The following is a 17713-nucleotide window of genomic DNA, read 5'->3' on the forward strand; positions in this document are numbered from 1 at the left end:
GGATGTTTACATGCAACCATTGATAGAGGATTTGAAACTGTTGTGGGAAGTCGGCGCGACTACTTATGATATTTCGAAGAAACAGAATTTCAATCTTCGAGCAGCCATCCTATGGACCGTTAGTGACTTCCCGGCTTATGGCATGTTGTCTGGTTGGGCCACGACTGGTAAGAAATCTTGTCCACATTGCATGGAGAAGACCAAAGCATTTTGGCTTGAACATGGTGGTAAAGTTTCTTGGTTTGATTGCCACCGACATATCCCGCCGACAGATCACCCTTTTCGAAACAGTAAAACAACATTTTGTAAAAACAAAGTAGAGAAAGGAGCCCCTCCACACATCATGTCAGGAGAGGAGCTGTGGGAATGTGTTAAGGACCTTCTGAAGGCTACAGATGGACCCGATTCAATTAAAAGGCTGAAAAATGAAAAGAAGGGGTGGTTCAAGCAAAGCACCTTGTGGGAGCTCCCATATTGGAAGCATCTCCTCATTCGTCACAACTTAGATATCATGCACATCGAGAAGAACTTCTTTGATCAGTTAATTCACACTGTAATGGATGTGAAAAAGCTTACGTGTGACACCCCTTTAGCTCGGAATGACATTGCTAAATATTGTAAACGTCCCCAGCTTCATCTTCAAGAGGATTATAGAGGAAAAGAGGTCATGCCAAAGGCTCCATTCTCTCTTGACAAGGCTCAAAGAAAAGTTTTGTGTGAGTGGGTTAAACAGCTGCGGTTTCCTGATGGTTACGCCTCCAATTTGAGCAGATGCGTAGATTTGATTTGCAAGCGTGTAAGCTCTATGGAATGAAAAACCATGACTGTCGCGTGTTCACGGAGAGGATGTTTCCCACAGCTTTGAGGGAATTGCTCCCTGGCCATATTTGGAATGCAATTACAGAGATCAGCCAATTCTTCCGAGACTTGTGTTGCTATACAACATCAGTTAGTGACATGGAGAGATTGGAGAAAAACATACCTGAGATCCTCTGCAAGCTTAAGAAGATCTTCCCTCCTGCATTCTTTAACTCCATGCAGCATTTGCCTACACATTTTCCGTACGAGGGGAAGTTATGTGGTCCTGTACAATATAGGTGGATGTATCCCTTCGAAAGGTAAATCAAATACCCTTATTTCACATCCTTATTTTACATCCTAATCAATTGTTCATACAGTTACATAACAACTGTAATTGCAGGTTCCTCAATCATTTGAAACGAAAAATTAGGAACAAGGCTCGAGTTGAAGGGTCCATATGCAATGCTTATCTCACTGAAGAGATAGCAAACTTCTGCTCCAATTACTTTAAGTCGACAGTTGACACTAAAACTCGAGATCTTGGTCGAAATGTGAATGCCGACGTTGAGTCCACATCGGACGACGCTGAAATACCAGAGTTGTTCAAAGAGGACAATGGTCGTGTGTCAAATGATGGTAGAACTCGGTTCTTAGATGACAAAGAACTCGAGTGTGCATATTTGTTCGTGTTACGAAACACCGACATTCTTGGCGAATACGAAAGGTATATTAGGCCCAGGAGTTCAGTGTATTCGTATTTACGATTATTTACAATGATGACTTTGTATATTTACATTGTGTGTTTGGCCTCGTAGGAAGTTTGAGGACTACATTCTTAGTACTCGACCTTTCCTGCGTAGAGAAGATGTCATGGAGAATTTCGAAACTGAATTTTCTGATTGGTTTCATCACAAGGTGATATACGCGGTGTAACCATGAAATAATAATGAATTTTACATGTTACATTTCAATTCATTGAATTCAGGAACCTTGATGCTGATATTCAACCACTTTATAGGTGGTCGAAGAGAAGCCAAACTCGGATGTCCTGTGAGCATTGTGCATGCGTCCCTTCAGGCGAGTTCGTACTTGGGGCCAGATTTATGTAGGTGGATTTAATTTCCATACACATGCCCATGGCAAGCACAAATCCACCATGAATTATGGGGTGTGTGTATCAAGTGAGGATGGCGGAGAGTACTTCGGCATCTTAGACAACATAATTGAACTTGTCTACACGGGACCCAAGAGACAGTACAAGACAATTTTGTTTAAGTGCAATTGGATGGATTGTGGTAGGGGAATGAACATACACGAACAATACAAGCTAATCGAAGTAAATCATACTAAGAAATACCCCAAATATGATCCATTTGTTTTATCTTACCAAGTGACTCAAGTGTACCACGCATCATACCCTAGCCTGAAACGGGATCGAGTTCAATGGTGGTCTGTGTTTAAAACACATGCAAGGTCAGTGGTTGATGCTCCGGTGGACTTAGAGTTTCTGTAATCACCATCCCCAACATTACATGAAACGCTTTGCCCGCCGAGTGAAATTCCAGACTACGCTATGGATGATGATGATGAAGACGATGACGATGACGATGGCTTTGTGATCTCAAGCGATGAAGACGATGAATCTAGTATCGGCTCTAGTGATAGTGACGATGATGATGACATCGATGTAGTTTTAGATGATAGTAGTGATGACTCTAGTAGTGAAAGTAGTGATGAGAGTACTAAATAGGAGAAAATGTTTATCTCCTTTAAACGTATGCTTCTTATTGTAAAATCAAAATATTAATGAGGCTTATGTAAAACTTTTTAGTGTTTGTATAAAAGCCATATTACGTTGCACTGCACTCCTTATTTACAATATCTTGTCATTTTACTAACATCTTATTCAGGTAGTCATGGTGGGTGGAAAAAGTGGGCAGTCGTCGAAGAAAGCAAAGGGGAAAGAGAAAGAGACCGCGCGCGCCCTGTTCACTGACGACCAGGATGAGGAGATGTTCGATGCTGATGATCAGACGTCCCCATCCACTCCTGTAGAAGATGGGCCACGGGATGAGTCAGAGGACGAGCCACAGGATGAGTCACAGCTCCCGTTTTTTGACCCTACTACGCTGTGGTAAGTAAATATCATGATATGGATGATCAGATACAAGGCTTATATTACATATTTCGAACTTGTTTAACATTGTTGTTTCCCGTTTGTTATAGGTTTGATGATCCTAAGGTTCGGAGTGCGGTATCCGGTACGATTATTGGATACTACCGAGCCCCTTGGAGGAACTTCTCCGAAGTGCCTCCAGCTACGAAGGAACACTGGTGGAACTTGTTCAGCGTATGATATTTTTGGGTCTTGGTTAATACATGTTTTAGCTATTGTGTTGATTTAGTTTTGTGTATAACTTTTGTATTTTATCATTTATAGGCACAATACAGATGGGCACCTCAGATGGACGAGCTAGTGAAGATCACATTCCGGAGGAGGGTAGCCACACGCCTGCGTGACATGTTCCACACCATCACGCACAAGATGAAAGGCGCCAGGCCAAGATGGTTGAGTGCGGAGCTCCACAAGAAGATGATGGACATTGTTGCTAACGATCCAACTTACAAGGAGAGGTCGGCGCAGAACCAGAAGAACAGAAGGGGCGGTTCTATGGAAAATCCCGTCCGAGGGACCCACTTTCAGGGTTCGTTGGCAGCTACCCAACATGTAAAAAGGATGGTAAGTTTATTTAAAAATATCTTATATTACAAGACGTATTTGTGTATTTCAATGTAACAAAGGTTTGACATGGTTAACGATTATTCCTATTCTTTTGTATCAAAGGCGGCAAAGAACAAGGGCCAGCTACCAACAGCTCCTGAGCTGTTTCTGAAGACACACTTCAAGGAGCTGCCTGGGAAAGGCACAATGCCAGTAAACCCCACAGCTCAGCAAATTGCGGTAACAAACTCCCTAAAATTTTTTCCTTGTTTCATTATTCATGAATAGGTGTAGATAAAAAAATAGTTCATTTGGTCGAAAAAGTAGTAAATGGGCAAGGAATAGGTCATATAGGCCATAGTTGGTTCAATTTGGCTCCAAATGCGTCCCAAAACGTAGGGACTTGTAGTTTTTTGTGAATTCAAGTCATGAACCCCTTAGAATACCTAAAATATGCATGTTTATAGAAAGAAATAGGTCATTCGGTCGAAAACCTAGTAAATGGGTAAATAATAGGTCATATACTTCATAAGTTGGTTCAATTTGGCTCCAAATGCGTCCCGAAACGTAGGGACTTGTAGTTTTTTTTGCGATTTCAAGTCATGAAACCCTTAGAATACCTATAATAGACATGTTATGAGAAAGAAATAGGTCATTTTGTCGAAAACGTAGTAAATGGATGTAGTAAATGGGTAAATTATAGGTCATATACTTCATAGTTGGTTCAATTTGGCTCCAAATGCGTCCCAAAACGTAGGGACTTGTATTTTTTTGTGATTTCAAGTCATGAACCCCTTAGAATACCTATAATAGACATGTTTAGAGAAAGAAATAGGTAATTTGGTCGAAAACGTAATAAATGGGTAAATAATAGGTCATATAGGCCATAGTTGGTTCAATTTGGCTCCAAATGCGTCCCAAACCTTAGGGAGTTGTAGTTTTTTGTGATTTAAAGTCATGAACCCCTTATAATACCTATAATAGACATGTTTTGAGAAATAAATAGGTCATTTGGTCGAAAACGTAGTAAATGGGCAAAGAATAGGTCATATAGGCCATAGTTGGCTCAATTTGGCTCCAAAATGCGTCCCAAACCTTAGGGATTTGTATTTTTTTGGCATTTCAAGGCATTTACCCCTTAGACTACCTATAATAGAGATTTTTAGAGAAAAAAATAGTTCATTTGGTCAAAAACATAGAAAATGGGCAAGGAATAGGTCATATAGGCCATAGTTGGCTCAATTTGGCTCCAAAATGCGTCCCAAACCTTAGGGAGTTGTATTTTTTGGAATTTCAAGGCATGTACCCCTTATAATACCTGTAATAGAGATGTGTAGAGAAAAAAATAGTTCATTTGGTCAATAACATAGAAATTGGGCAAGGAATAGGTCATATAGGCCATAGTTGGCTCAATTTGGCTCCAAAATGCGTCCCAAACCTTAGGGAGTTGTATTTTTTTGGAATTTCAAGGCATGTACCCCTTATAATACCTGTAATAGAGATGTTTAGAGAAAAAAATAGTTCATTTGGTCAATAACATAGAAATTGGGCAAGGAATAGGTCATATAGGCCATAGTTGGCTCAATTTGGCTCCAAAATGCGTCCCAAACCTTAGGGAGTTGTAGTTTTTTGGAATTTTCAAGGCATTTACCCCTTAGAGTACCTGTAATAGAGATGTTTAGAGAAAAAAATAGTTCATTTGGTCAAAAACATAGAAAATGGGCAAAGAATAGGTCATATACTTCATAGTTGGCTTAATTACGTTTAGCTTATTTGTATGACTTATTACCTCGTTTGTTCCCTTTTATATGTTTATCTTGTAGGAGGCCTACCAAAAGAGGGTTGAGGCGGCTAGCACTCAAAGGACTCAGAAGAGTCCGAATGAGCTGTACTGGGAGATAGTGGGTGGTCGGAACAAAAAAGGGCGTGTGAAGGGACTAGGCGAAAGTGCTGACATGTACTATGGCAGCCAGATAGGTTGCTGAATTTCCACCTCTTCCATGCAGTACACGGCCTCCTTTGTTTCTCTGATGCAGGATCAGATGGAATCCAGGGTCCAGGCTATTCGGGAAAAAATGGAAGCCGACATGGAAGCCCGAGTTCAAGCCCGAGTTCAAGCCCAAGTTTAAGCCCAAGTTCAAGTACAACTACAAGCCCAAATGGAAGAAATGGAGAAGAGGCTGGAAGAAAGGATGATGGGTCGTTACGCCAATGACCCACGTTCCAACGTGCGACCTCCATTTCGAGATCCTAGGGACGACGACCCGGGTTTTGGTGGAGCTGGCCAGGGCTCTCGCGCTTTTGTATAGCATTGATGAACTTAGTGTTTGTTAGTTGTAATTTTATATTAACTTAGTGTTTATTGTAAACATTGGAATTAGTATCTATATATATATATATATATATATATATATATATATATATATATATATATATATATATATATATATATATATTTGCACAAATTTGTTCAGTGAGTAATATAATATAAGAAGCAGGAATTACAGGTTTGTCCCGGAGGAAAATATATAGCCAAAATAGAAATTTATTTTGTCGCAAAGAAGAAAAGTTCCGACGGAATTATAATCCCTCGGAAAAGGAGAGCTTCCGACGGAATTATAATCCCTCGGAAAAGGAGAACTTCCGACGGAAATACAATCCCTCGGAAAAGGGGATCTTTCGACGGAATTATAATCCCTCGGAAAAGGGGACCTTCTAACGGAATAAATCCCTCGTAACTTTCCCCTGTTCCGACGAAAATTTCCCTCGGAAATGTGGGGCCTTCCGACGGAAATTTCCGTCGGAACAGGGGAATATTCCGAGGGATTTTATTCCGTCGGAAGCTTGCGACGGACCTCCAATTCAGGTCAAACTAAGGTTCCGAGAAATTAAAATCCGTCGGAAATTCCGTCGGTAAGGATGTTTCCGACGGAAAATCCCTCGGTATAACCCATATTTCCTACAAAGGGGTCTCTGACAGCGTACTCCGACGGAATTCCGTCGAAAAATGGACTTTCCGACGGATTTTTAAGGTTTTCCGACGGAATAGTTCCCTCGTAACTTAGATGTTTTTCATGTCTTTGATTAACGAGTTCGGTAAAGAGTTGAAGAGTCTTGTGAAGTTTCCTTAAGCCTTGACCATATTCTTAATCTTTCCTAAAATGTTTTAAACCAAAATCATTTATTTCGTGTCTTTAAACCCAAAATCATTCATTTCGTGTCCCTTAAAAATCATTCATTTTGTGTCTAACTCATAAAAATGTCCAAACCAGATTTTTTTGATCCATATTGTTTAGTTGGATGGGGTTTGAAAAGAGCTTTCCAACGATATATTATAAGCCCAAATCCGACTTAAAATGAACAAGTTATGGCCAAAATACTAAACCAAGCATAAGCCGGACTTAGGTCCACCTTACCTATACGACCCAATGATCATGTGAGGGTCCAAATACCTTATTCCTAATCCTAAACCCATTAGGATTTTTTAGGAGCTTCTAAAATCCTCTAGAAGGTTCTAATTTATCCTTTCCGAAAAGATAAAGATCAAAAGTGTTCGAAGCTGAATAAAACTTCTCTTATGATAGTCCTTATCCCGATCAAATTCAAAGACGTACGTATATATTTTGTTAACCTAATTCTATTGGAAATCAAATTATGTACGAGTGTTTATTTTAGAAATCATCGCAGGACGACAGAACCAACGCGTTGCAATAGTTCTATCGCGTCGCGATGGACACTGTCGCGTTGCGATAAAACCTATCGCGCCGCGATGGACACTGTCGCATGACGGTAGGTCTATCGGCCCATGACGGAACCTGTTTTATTCCGTTCCAAATCCTGATCTTTTCTGATTGTCTAGACTCTCATTTTCCCTATAAATAAAGGTCGATTTCCCCGTTTTCAAATCAGCTAGGACCATCAATCATAAGCTATAATCACCTAGCTCCATTCATCCTAATCATCTATTTTCTTTCTTGATCCCAATGTTCTTAGCCTTACCCTACACACATCCTTGATACTCTCCCAAATAAGTCACAATACCTCGTTCACGAGATTCGAATACTCTAAGCCACCTCGACGTTGCCTTCGACCTTGACGTGAAAGGTTAATAGTTCTTAGGGTTTGGTCCCAAATCTATATTTCAATTCATATTTGATTTATTTACTTCATTGATTCAACTTTCTTGAAGTTTACTAACGTGTGTATTATTTTAATAGCAAGAAAGTTGAGGCATCAAAGTAAGTAATTCGATTACTAAATTATTCCTTTGATTTTGGAGTAGAAATCATGTTTACAATATTATGTTAATTTCTAGTATCATGCTTAGGATGTTTTGTATGATTTCTAGTATCATGTTTAGGATAACACTTTGATATTATTATTAGTGACATGCTAGGATTTTTTATTAATCCTTTTAGTATCATGCCTAGGATCTTATTATTAACAATGTTTTGATGATATTTTTATGATGATTTTTGTGTTAATCATATGTTGCTGGATTATTCCTGATTTATTGTTATTACTTGGTCACGTCCCTTTTTGCAGGTTTAAAGGGAATTTGTACTTGAAATCACGCATAATAAGATAATTAATAATTTGAATTTAGGCTAATATGATTTTAATTCAAGTGATCACCAATAATAGATTGGACTGTGCATTAATAATCCAACGTAGATTAAACAGGTTTAGGATTAACTTGATGTATGTATGTTGATCGAAAAGTGCACATCAATATCATAAGAATTAAGTAGAGGCCTATTTAGGGCAGGTTTAATATCTTTTAGGTTGGGAGTTGGATTCGTACCATCATCCCCAACCATCCAGTCATAGTTTCGGACCACTATAGAGTTAACGATCTCCGTGATCGTGAATGGGGTGTAACCTTCACACCCGTGAACGGTTTACAAATTCCTAAAACTTGTTGGGGACTCTTTTATCTCTAGCTTCTTTTCCTTGGAACGCCGCCATGCCTAAAAGCATGAACCACAACAGGACTTAATGATGAGTTTAAAAAATTCCTAACACTATGCTAGTCCTTCTTCTCTACCTTCACAAGGTCTTGACCCCAAGAAATCGGTTTATTTTATCACCACTAGAAGTGGCAAGGTCTTAGAGGAGAGTGTTTCTAATAGGAGTCAAGAGAAAGAGAGGGTGAGTTATTCATTTGATGATGATGAGCATGATAATTCTAGCAAGAAGAGTGGGAGTTCTAATAAGGAGAAAGAGAGAGTGCAAGATGAGGTTATCAAACCCAAACTTCCTTACCCCCAAATTATTGAGACATAAAATGGATGAGCAATTTGGGAAATTTATTGATATGCTTAAGGAGATTCATCTTTCTATTCCTTTCACCGACGCTTTGACACAAATGCCAAACTATTCCAAGTTCCTTAAGGACTTTTGAGTAGCAAGAGAGAGTGCAACATGGTTGACTCGGTGAGTGTTGGGGAGTGTTGTAGTGCTTTTATCCACAATGACCTACCCCCAATGATGAAAGATCCGGCAAAATTTTCTATCCCTTGAAATATCAATGGAAAATTGTTCCAAAATGCTCTTTGTGATCTAGGTGCTAGTGTTAGCATCATGCCATACTCCATATTCAAGAAGCTTAAGCTAGGTGAGCTACTTCCTACCACCATGACCCTTCAATTGTCCGACCGTTCCATTAAGTTCCCTAAGTGTAGGATTGAGGATGTTCCTCTCAAGATAGGTGAGTTTACAATTCCCGTTGATTTCATTATGCTTGAGGTTGCGGAAGATGACAATATACCCATCATCTTAGGGAGACCATTCTTAGCCACTTCGGGTGCTTTGATTGATGTGAATGGTGGCACTATAACTTTGTGTGTTGGTAATGATAAGGCTAGTTTCAAGCTCAAGTCAATGCATGAGTCTTTATCATACATGCAAGGAATCATGTGTATTAATTCACTTCCTTCAAATGACAATGCTTGCATGTTTGTGTCCTCTACTAATGACATTCTTGTAGCTTGTGATGATGTCCTTATAAGTATTGATAGTAAGATGGTTAGTGAAGATGCCAAGAAGCTCTCAAGGCTTAAGGATGAGGATGAGTTTGAAATGCCTTCATGGTTTAGTCTTTCTTTGAAGGATGATGAGAATGGTTTTTCACGTGTGGATGGTGTGGAGGTTCTAGCTCCTAAGAAGAAGAGATCGAGAAAGAGAAAGAGAATTTCAAAGAAGATGAAGAAATTGAAGACCAATATCTTTGGTTCGGTTCAAGCATATCCCAATGATGAGTCTTGTGATATGATTGTGCCTAAGCTTGACAATGATTTTGTTCTCTCCACCACTTTGGACAAGGTGGTCTTCTTTGACCCTCCGTTATTTGGAGGAAGGGTCAAGCTAGGGACCTTAAACTAGCGCTTTTCGGGAGGCAACCCGACCCTCTAACTTTTCTCTTTTCATTTTTATTTTACTCTGTTTTCTCTTTATTTTACTTGATTTTATCTTGAAGTAACTCACATGTGTTTAATGTTTATTTTATTTTCTTCCCTTTTTCTAATCTTTTCTTGTAGATCAAGCTTGGCTTTCTTGGAGGTCCGAGGTGGTATTAGGTTCCTTTTGCTTCTTTGCTTTGCTTTGCTTAGCTTGGATCGCTTGGTGAGATCTTTGCTATTTTCCCTTCTTTTATTTTCTTTCTTGTTTGCATAGTATAGGTTTAGATCAGGAAGAGTTGAACGATTCGAGGTTGTTTGTTGTCAACACCTAGAGGGTGTTTGGGGCCATTAGCGTTGTAGTCGAATGTCCACTTGTTTGTCGAATGGAGTATATATGATTTTGCATGCACCTTTGACCCTTCTTCTCCTTTTCTTTTCTTTTCTTTTCCTTCTTTATTTTTGGTAAAATATGAAAATTCCAAAAAAGATTTTTGTTTGAGGCAAAGTTTTGTGTTTTTTTGCTATGATTGCTTTTGTTTTGGACATAATACCATTTGGACTTTTATATTTGAATGTATGTCTTCCTCAATGTTAACGGTATGCACGTTTTGAGAGTATGCTCGGTTGATTTTTAGGATAGAGTATGCTAAGGTAGTGTCTTTAAAAATTTTGGGACCTTGAAGCCCTAGTCTACTTGCTTGTGGTAAGAGGGTGTTTCTTCCTATAGTTGATTTGAAGCTTATAGTGAGTTAATGCTACAACTGTGTGAGGTTCTTTCTTCTAGCCTTCAACCTATATTGCATGAGTGGCACATGGATCCTTGGCTATCGCTTACTTTATCTAGAACTTGACTTTTATTTCCCAATATCGCGACCGAACCATTTGGGAAGGACAAAGGCATCTTTTTCGAGGTGGTTATTTTCCTTTTCTAGGTTTAGTCCTTCTATTTTTGATTTTTGTTTTTAGGTTTATGTTTGCCTCAATGCTAACCATTTGAGCCCTTTACCTTCTTTTCTAGCCATATCTCTAGCTCTCTAGCCATTTGTTTAATTTTTGTTTCCATCTTTGCTTTTTGTGAAGCTTATGGTCCTTAGTTTGTTGGTGACTTATGGGAGTATAAATATGGTTTTTGGTTCTCTTTCTAAGCAAGCATGTGTTGTATATAGTATGTGAATAAAGGCAAATACAAATTGAAAAAGCCATCCATAATCAAAAGAGGCAAGGACAACGCAATAAAGTGAAAAAAAGAAACAAAGTAAAGCAATTGCTAATGCTTTGAAAAATAGAAAAAAAATAGAGGAAAATGAAAAGCACAAAAATATTTTGATGTAGGTGTGATCTCCCTAGTTTAGGACATTGAGGACAATGGTCCATTTAAGCTTGGGGAAGCGTGTCTACGCTTTTTGTATATATATTTGTAGTGTTGCTTTAAATAAGCTTGGGGGTGTTGGTGTTTTTGTCTAGTAATAATTTGATTTTGGTACTAAGAATTGGACATTTTTTGCTTCACAAATTAGGTTTACCACCAAATTTTAAATTTTAGCCTACCTTTACCCTTTTTTTCCCCATACAACCCTTCAAAGACCTGCAAGCCCTTTTGGTTGAGTCATAAGTCGGTGGAGGGAGATGGGAGTCAAGCCTATGGAGCAGGTTTGCATAGTCAAGATGTCGAGTAGCCCTAAATCTTTTCTTTTTTGGTTCTTTCAAGGAATCATTTAGATGCTCACTAGAGGTAGATTTGAAACTAGTAGGGAGAACGCGGTAAGATTGTTTGGGATGAAGGTGAATAGTGTCTTATTAGTTCTCTATGCTTAGCATATTTTATGTTTCAATCAACCTTGGATATCTTAGAATGTGAATTCCCTTATTTACTTAGGAAGTCTTGCATCCATTTGTGCTTGAACATTTGCAAAAAGTCCATTTCATTAGCATGTGTTTTCCCTTTTTCTTCTTTTTCATCCTATTTTCATGCTTTGCCTCGTTTTATTTTGAGAAGTATGGGTTAAGCACTTTTGGAAACCCTTACGAGACCTCAATCATCCTCATTGGCGACTTTGGGGTTTTAAGGGCTTGTTGTAGCTAAAAACAACCGTGATTCCTACGTTAGTGAGTTAGTGTATATTCATCCCCTTTTCTCTCTTTTCTTTATTTGAATAATCCATTCATTTTCCTTACTTGCTTTTGTTTTGCTCGAGGACGAGCAAAAATTTAGTTTGGGGGAATTTGATGAGATTCATTTATGGCACTCAAATGGCGATGTTTTAGAATGTTTTTAGTTGCCTCTATAGCTTCCTTTATTTCTTTTCTCTTAGTTTTGACCTTTTATTCTCTAATTTTTCTCTTTCTTGCTTATTTTCACCTTTTCTTCTATTTTTGAAGATTTTATTGTATTTTCTCTTTTATTTGTTCTTCTTTTTTTGATTGTCGGTATAAGGTGAAGCCCAAGACCCCTCATGATGAATTCTTGGGTTGGAGGAAGCTCTAAGTGCAAGGTGGAAGCTCTTTCATAGCTCACAAGGCAAGGAATGGCTAGCTTTAAGATTTGGTGATTGCGCTCGCATGAAAATATGGTGTTGAACCCACCGTAAACTCCATTTCAGTACTGCCATACCTAGTGACGATCAAGAGGAGAACACCACCTAAATCACGAGCACACGTTGGAAAATCCCCTGCTCCAGTGGCGCGGGCACGCAGCCCACCAGCGCGGGCGCACCACCTGGGTTTCTGGCTCCATACCCAGTTCGTTGCAGGCGCGCCCAACCGGGTCTTTTTTTGGGTTTCTACCTTATTTCCTCCTAGTTAGTTATACTATAAATAGCTATTTCTTTCTATTTTTTATCATCAACTAGAATTGGACTTTAACTTCCATTTTTGTACTAGATTTTTAGAGAGAAAAACTTAAGAGAGAATTGTTTGATTTCTACATTTGATCTTCATCTACTTTGAATGCAAGCATAATTTCTTTGATTAATCAAAGTTTGTAAGATTTTCTTCTTCTTAATTCAATCCCTTTGATTTTGATTTTGTTAATTGTTGCAATTTCAAGTTTGTTAGTTAATTTGATCTTGATTAGTTTGAATTGCAATTATGATGATGATTAGCTTAGTTTTGCTTCTTCAATTCACAGTGATTAGTGAGTAGAATCTTTGATAAGGTGATGGTGAAGCATGCATGAATGATGGATTATTGCTAATTGAAGGAATTGGATTGATTGAATTTTGTAATTAAATTGGTTGATAGAATTGTGCATGTGTTTGAATTAATAGGAGTAATTAACCTTGATTTTTAAGCTAGATTGCATTGCATTTCCTAATTACATGACCACTTTATTTAGAGATTGCATTTATTGATTGAATTTGAATTGTGATGCTTCTTGTTAAGTCATTCATAGAGGAACCCTAGCTTGACTTCTAGGAGATAATCTTCTGAACTCTTTCGATTACAATTACTATTAGCCCTTGCAATGTTTGATTGATTGAATCCCCTCTATTAGCATCCCAACCTTGATTGCATTTGGATCCTAATCCCTAGTACTTTTGAATGGGTCATTTCGGTTATGGTAATCAAAACTAGGGAGATTACACCTATATCAAATATGTACCACTAAATCACCTTGAGCTTGGTTATGTTAATCAAAACCAAGCTCGAGGTAATTAGAACGACCAAGGTAGGGGCAATTTTCAAAACAATTCACAAAGAGGTCCTCCCCCCGGTTTTGTTCCAAAGACCCAAGCTCTAGGTGATAATTCCTTTACAACAAATTCATCATTTAGGTCTAATCTTGAAGAGATTGTTGAGAACCAAACAAAATTGCTCACCACTTACATGAATGTGAGTGAAAAGAAGTTCAATGAGATGATGACTCATAGTAAGATGCTAGAGAACCAAATCACTCAATTAGCTAACACCTTGAAAGAGAGTGCAAGCCTTTTGCAAGGACTTGACCCTAAGAAACCGGTTTATTCTATCACCACTAGGAGGGCAAGGTTTTAGAGGAGAGTGTTTATAAGAGGATTCAAGAGAGTGATAAGGTGTGTGATGCACTTGATGATGATGAGTATGATGATTCTAGCATAAGGAGTGAGATCCCTAATGAGAGAGCCAAGAAGAAAAGGAGTGTGCAAGATGAGGTTGTCAAACCCAAACTTCCTTACCCCGAGAAGTTTTTTAGGAACAAAAAAGATGATCAATTTGGGAGATTTATTGATATGCTTTAAGAGATTCATCAATCTATTCCATTCACCGATGCCTTGCAATAAATGCCTAACAATTCCAAGTTTCTTAAGGATATTTTGAGTGGCAAGAGAAAGTGCAATGTGATTGATTCAGTGAGTGTTGGGGAGTGTTCTAGTGCTCTCATCCATAATGATCCTCCCCCAAAGATGAAATATCCGAGGAATGTTTCCATCCCTTGCAATATCAATGGCAATTTGCTCCAAAATGCTCTTTGTGATCTAGGTGCTAGTGTTAGCATCATGCCATACTCCGTTTTTAAGAAGCTTAAACTAGGAGAGCTACTCCCTACCAAACTGACTCTTCAATTGGCCGATCATTCCATTAAGTTTCACAAGGGTAGGATTGAGGATGTTCCCCTCAAGATAGGAGAGTTCACTATCCCCGTTGATTTCATCGTTCTTGAGATTGCGGAAGATGACAATGTACCTATCATCCTAGGGAGACCATTCTTAGCCACTTAGGGAGCTTTGATTGATGTGAAAGGTGGCCTTATTACCTTATGTGTTGGTAATGATAAGGAAAGTTTTAAGCTCAAGTCAATGCATGAGTCTCTATCTTATGTGCAAGGAATCATTTGTGTTAATTCACTTCCCTTGAATGACAATGCTTGCATGTTTGTTTCTTCTCCTAACGACTTTCTTGTAGCTTGTGATGATATTTCTAAAAGTGTTGAAAGCAAGGTCGTTAGTGGAGATGTCTGTAGGGTTTCGTAGTGACCCGAAACTACGCGGAAGGAAACCCACCAAGACCCGCCCCTTAATTAAAACAATTAACAAGCATATTAAACTTAATCAAACAAGATTAAGAGCAAGAATTATACCTTGGTCGCGTGCTTTGCTCCCAAAGAGCTCTTACTTCAAAATCCCGAAAACACAAGATCTCCGACGGATCGTACCCTCGATCCGACCCGAGCGTCCTAAGTCTTGAAGGTTAGTCAAGACCCGGACAAAATAACTATGAGTTTTACGAATCAAAGGTTTACTCTTAATTAGAGTTGCCTTTTTAATTCCACTCAAGGTTGTTTATTTCCCAATACCCAAGCTTGGTATTTATAGGGAAATGAACCCTTGATTTTTCATCCTCCACAATGTGGGAGTGTTGAAAATCAATGATTTATTTAATTTCCAAATTAAATAAATAACCAAGTTAATCATATTGTGACAAGTGGCATGATCTCATGCAAAAGAGTGGTGGCCAAGGTTAGGTGGGGGACCATATGCCTTGCTCCCCAAGGCCTTGATTTGGTCCCCACATCCTTGCACAAAACCGGCTCAAGGAAGGCTAGCTGGCTACCAGCTAGCGTGCCAGCTAGGGCTGCCAGCTAGCACTGCCTTGCTGCCCAGCACCCCAGCCAGCCAGCCAGTGCGTGCTGCTGCTGGGCTGGTGCTGTGTGCTGGCGCTGGGCGCTGCTAGCACATAGTGCTGGCACTGGCCCCAGCAGCCCACGCACAGGCTAGCACGCACACATACCTTGCACACCATTGCTAGCACAGCCAGCATGCGTGCTGCTAGCGAGCCACGCATGCTGGCCCCCTTGCTCCGCATCGTGCTACGAACCATGCAACACGCAGCGCGCTACGCACCACGCAACACGCACCACGCTACGCACCACGCAACACTCGCACACACATCAGCCAGTGCCTAGCACTGCTATGCTTGGTGCGAGGCACGCACACACGCACATGCACATGCGCCAGTGCCTAGCATTGCGATGGTTTTGCTTGGTGCGTGTGTGGCCTTACCATACGCACCCAGGCACCCAGGCTAGCACGCTGCTAGCTGCGATGGGCTGCCTGGTGCTTGTGGTGCTTGCGATAGGCTGCCATGCGCACCCAGGCACCCAGGCTAGCACGCTGCTAGCTACGATGGGCTGCCTGGTGCTTGTGGTGCTTGCGATAGGCTGCCATGGTGCCTAGGCATGATGCTAGGGCTGCGATAGCGCCTAGGCATGATGCTAGGGTTGCGATGGTGCGCCTAGAACACCTAGTGTGCTTTGGCTTACGCTTAGCCATGCTAGGTGCATGCTAGCTCGAATTAGCCTAGCATTCACATGGTTAGACCATTGTGGTGCTACGGCTACACTCATACTTGTCGCTTTGTGATTTTGCGACGCTTGGTCTCGACACCCTAGGCTCGATACCCGACGTCTGTATTCTTAAAACTCTGTCGACTCATTAAATCCTTTCGGATTAATTTGTCGTCTCGGATCGGTGATTCGATTGGGTTCGACCCGAAGGGTTCAGTTAAGATTAAGCTGTAACATCAATTGTACATTGATATTACTGATCGGAAGCGGCCTCCACCTAGGCATTCTGATCACTTGACCTTATTGAAGAATTAGCTCTGTAATATTCCTGAACCCTCTATCGGAAGAATACACTTGTTGGAAGGACACCATTCCTTTTAATCTCCCACTTGTCCTTCCAGACAAGTGTGCATACAGTGTATAGCCCGTTTCCTATGTCACTTAATGTTTCTTCGTGAACTATAAGGTAAGAGTCTTTGTCATCCTTATTACGTTCAGAAGTGTTTCTCGATCTCCGAGTTCGACTGTCAATAAGCAGATGATTTCTAAAATCCATCTGAGCACGGCCATGCATTTTCACAGTCTCGCTCTTCGAGCGGCCTTGTAAACAACAAAACATTTTCCCTATTATTAGTAGGGGGACAATCCTAGTCTTACATTGTAAGTTCCTCTTACTAAGAGGACATAGTCTCCTGAGTGTTCCCGTTATGATCCCCAGTTATGACAGACGTTAGGAAACATCAAAGAGTCTAGTACTCAAACAAGAAAACTTCACAATACTCATGGTCGGAGGAAACAGGTTCCGATAGTCATAATGAGAAATGTACTTATGACAATTTTAAAATTTCTTAAAGTACTCTCATAGGTCTTATCCAGTACAGTTCCAAACTATGCCTGTGCAAGTGATTTATGACCGTCACGTCCTCGCAGCACAAGAAACGGTGCTGTAAATCATACTACACACTAATCTATGGTGGTCATCAATCGTCCATCTGTTAGATAACCTCGATTAGGGACAATTTTTGATTTAAATATTCAATGTTCACTTAACAGGTGTTTCTTTATCCAAGACATGGTCTTGATACCCTGTTTTGAATATTTCCGTAAATCGAATGGACTCATTATTTAATTCTAAACCACAATTAAATAGTAATGGAGTGAATGATAATTTTGCACAAAATTAATTACTCCATTAATGAATGGTTTTAATACAGTGTCTTACATTAAATATCTTATTTAATTAAAACACATGTACAGGGAATTTCAAAGCCAGTCTCCAACATGCTTAATTCCCATCGCCTCAATGTGTTTGTTGTGTTTCACTTGAGGCAGCGGTTTAGTCAAAGGATCGGCTACATTATCATTTGTGCCAATCTTACAAATTCTTATTTCACCTTCGGATTTCCATTCCCTTATCATGTGAAATCGCCTTTGCACGTGTTTGACCTTTTGCTGCTCTCTCGGCTCCCTGGCCTGAGCGATAGCTGACAAACGCTAAATTCGTTGCACAATTTAGGCTCATTCAAA

General features: G+C 39.8%; 2 protein-coding genes across 2 annotated transcripts; both read left to right on the top strand.

The window, feature by feature from the left end:
• Positions 1-2374: 2374 nt before the first annotated feature.
• On the top strand, positions 2375-2939 carry LOC110683215 (nucleolin-like). The gene is made up of 2 exons (XM_021859561.1): positions 2375-2488; positions 2712-2939. Exons 1-2 carry the CDS (start codon positions 2375-2377, stop codon positions 2937-2939), a joined length of 342 nt encoding a protein of 113 aa, XP_021715253.1.
• Positions 2940-14183: 11244 nt separating this feature from the next.
• On the top strand, positions 14184-14621 carry LOC110683217. Its single transcript, XM_021859562.1, has one exon. It carries the CDS (start codon positions 14184-14186, stop codon positions 14619-14621), a length of 438 nt encoding a protein of 145 aa, XP_021715254.1.
• Positions 14622-17713: the final 3092 nt, after the last annotated feature.

Source organism: Chenopodium quinoa, unplaced genomic scaffold, assembly GCF_001683475.1.
Source record: "Chenopodium quinoa cultivar QQ74 unplaced genomic scaffold, ASM168347v1, whole genome shotgun sequence".
Lineage (NCBI taxonomy): Eukaryota > Viridiplantae > Streptophyta > Magnoliopsida > Caryophyllales > Amaranthaceae > Chenopodium > Chenopodium quinoa.

Coding starts and splice junctions, on each gene's coding strand:
- LOC110683215 (XM_021859561.1), top strand. CDS start 2,375: ATGGATGATGATGATGAAGACGATGACGATGACGATGGCTTTGTGATC. Junction 2,489..2,711: donor ACGATGATGATGACATCGAT/GTAGTTTTAGAT, acceptor CATCTTATTCAG/GTAGTCATGGTGGGTGGAAA.
- LOC110683217 (XM_021859562.1), top strand. CDS start 14,184: ATGCCTAACAATTCCAAGTTTCTTAAGGATATTTTGAGTGGCAAGAGA.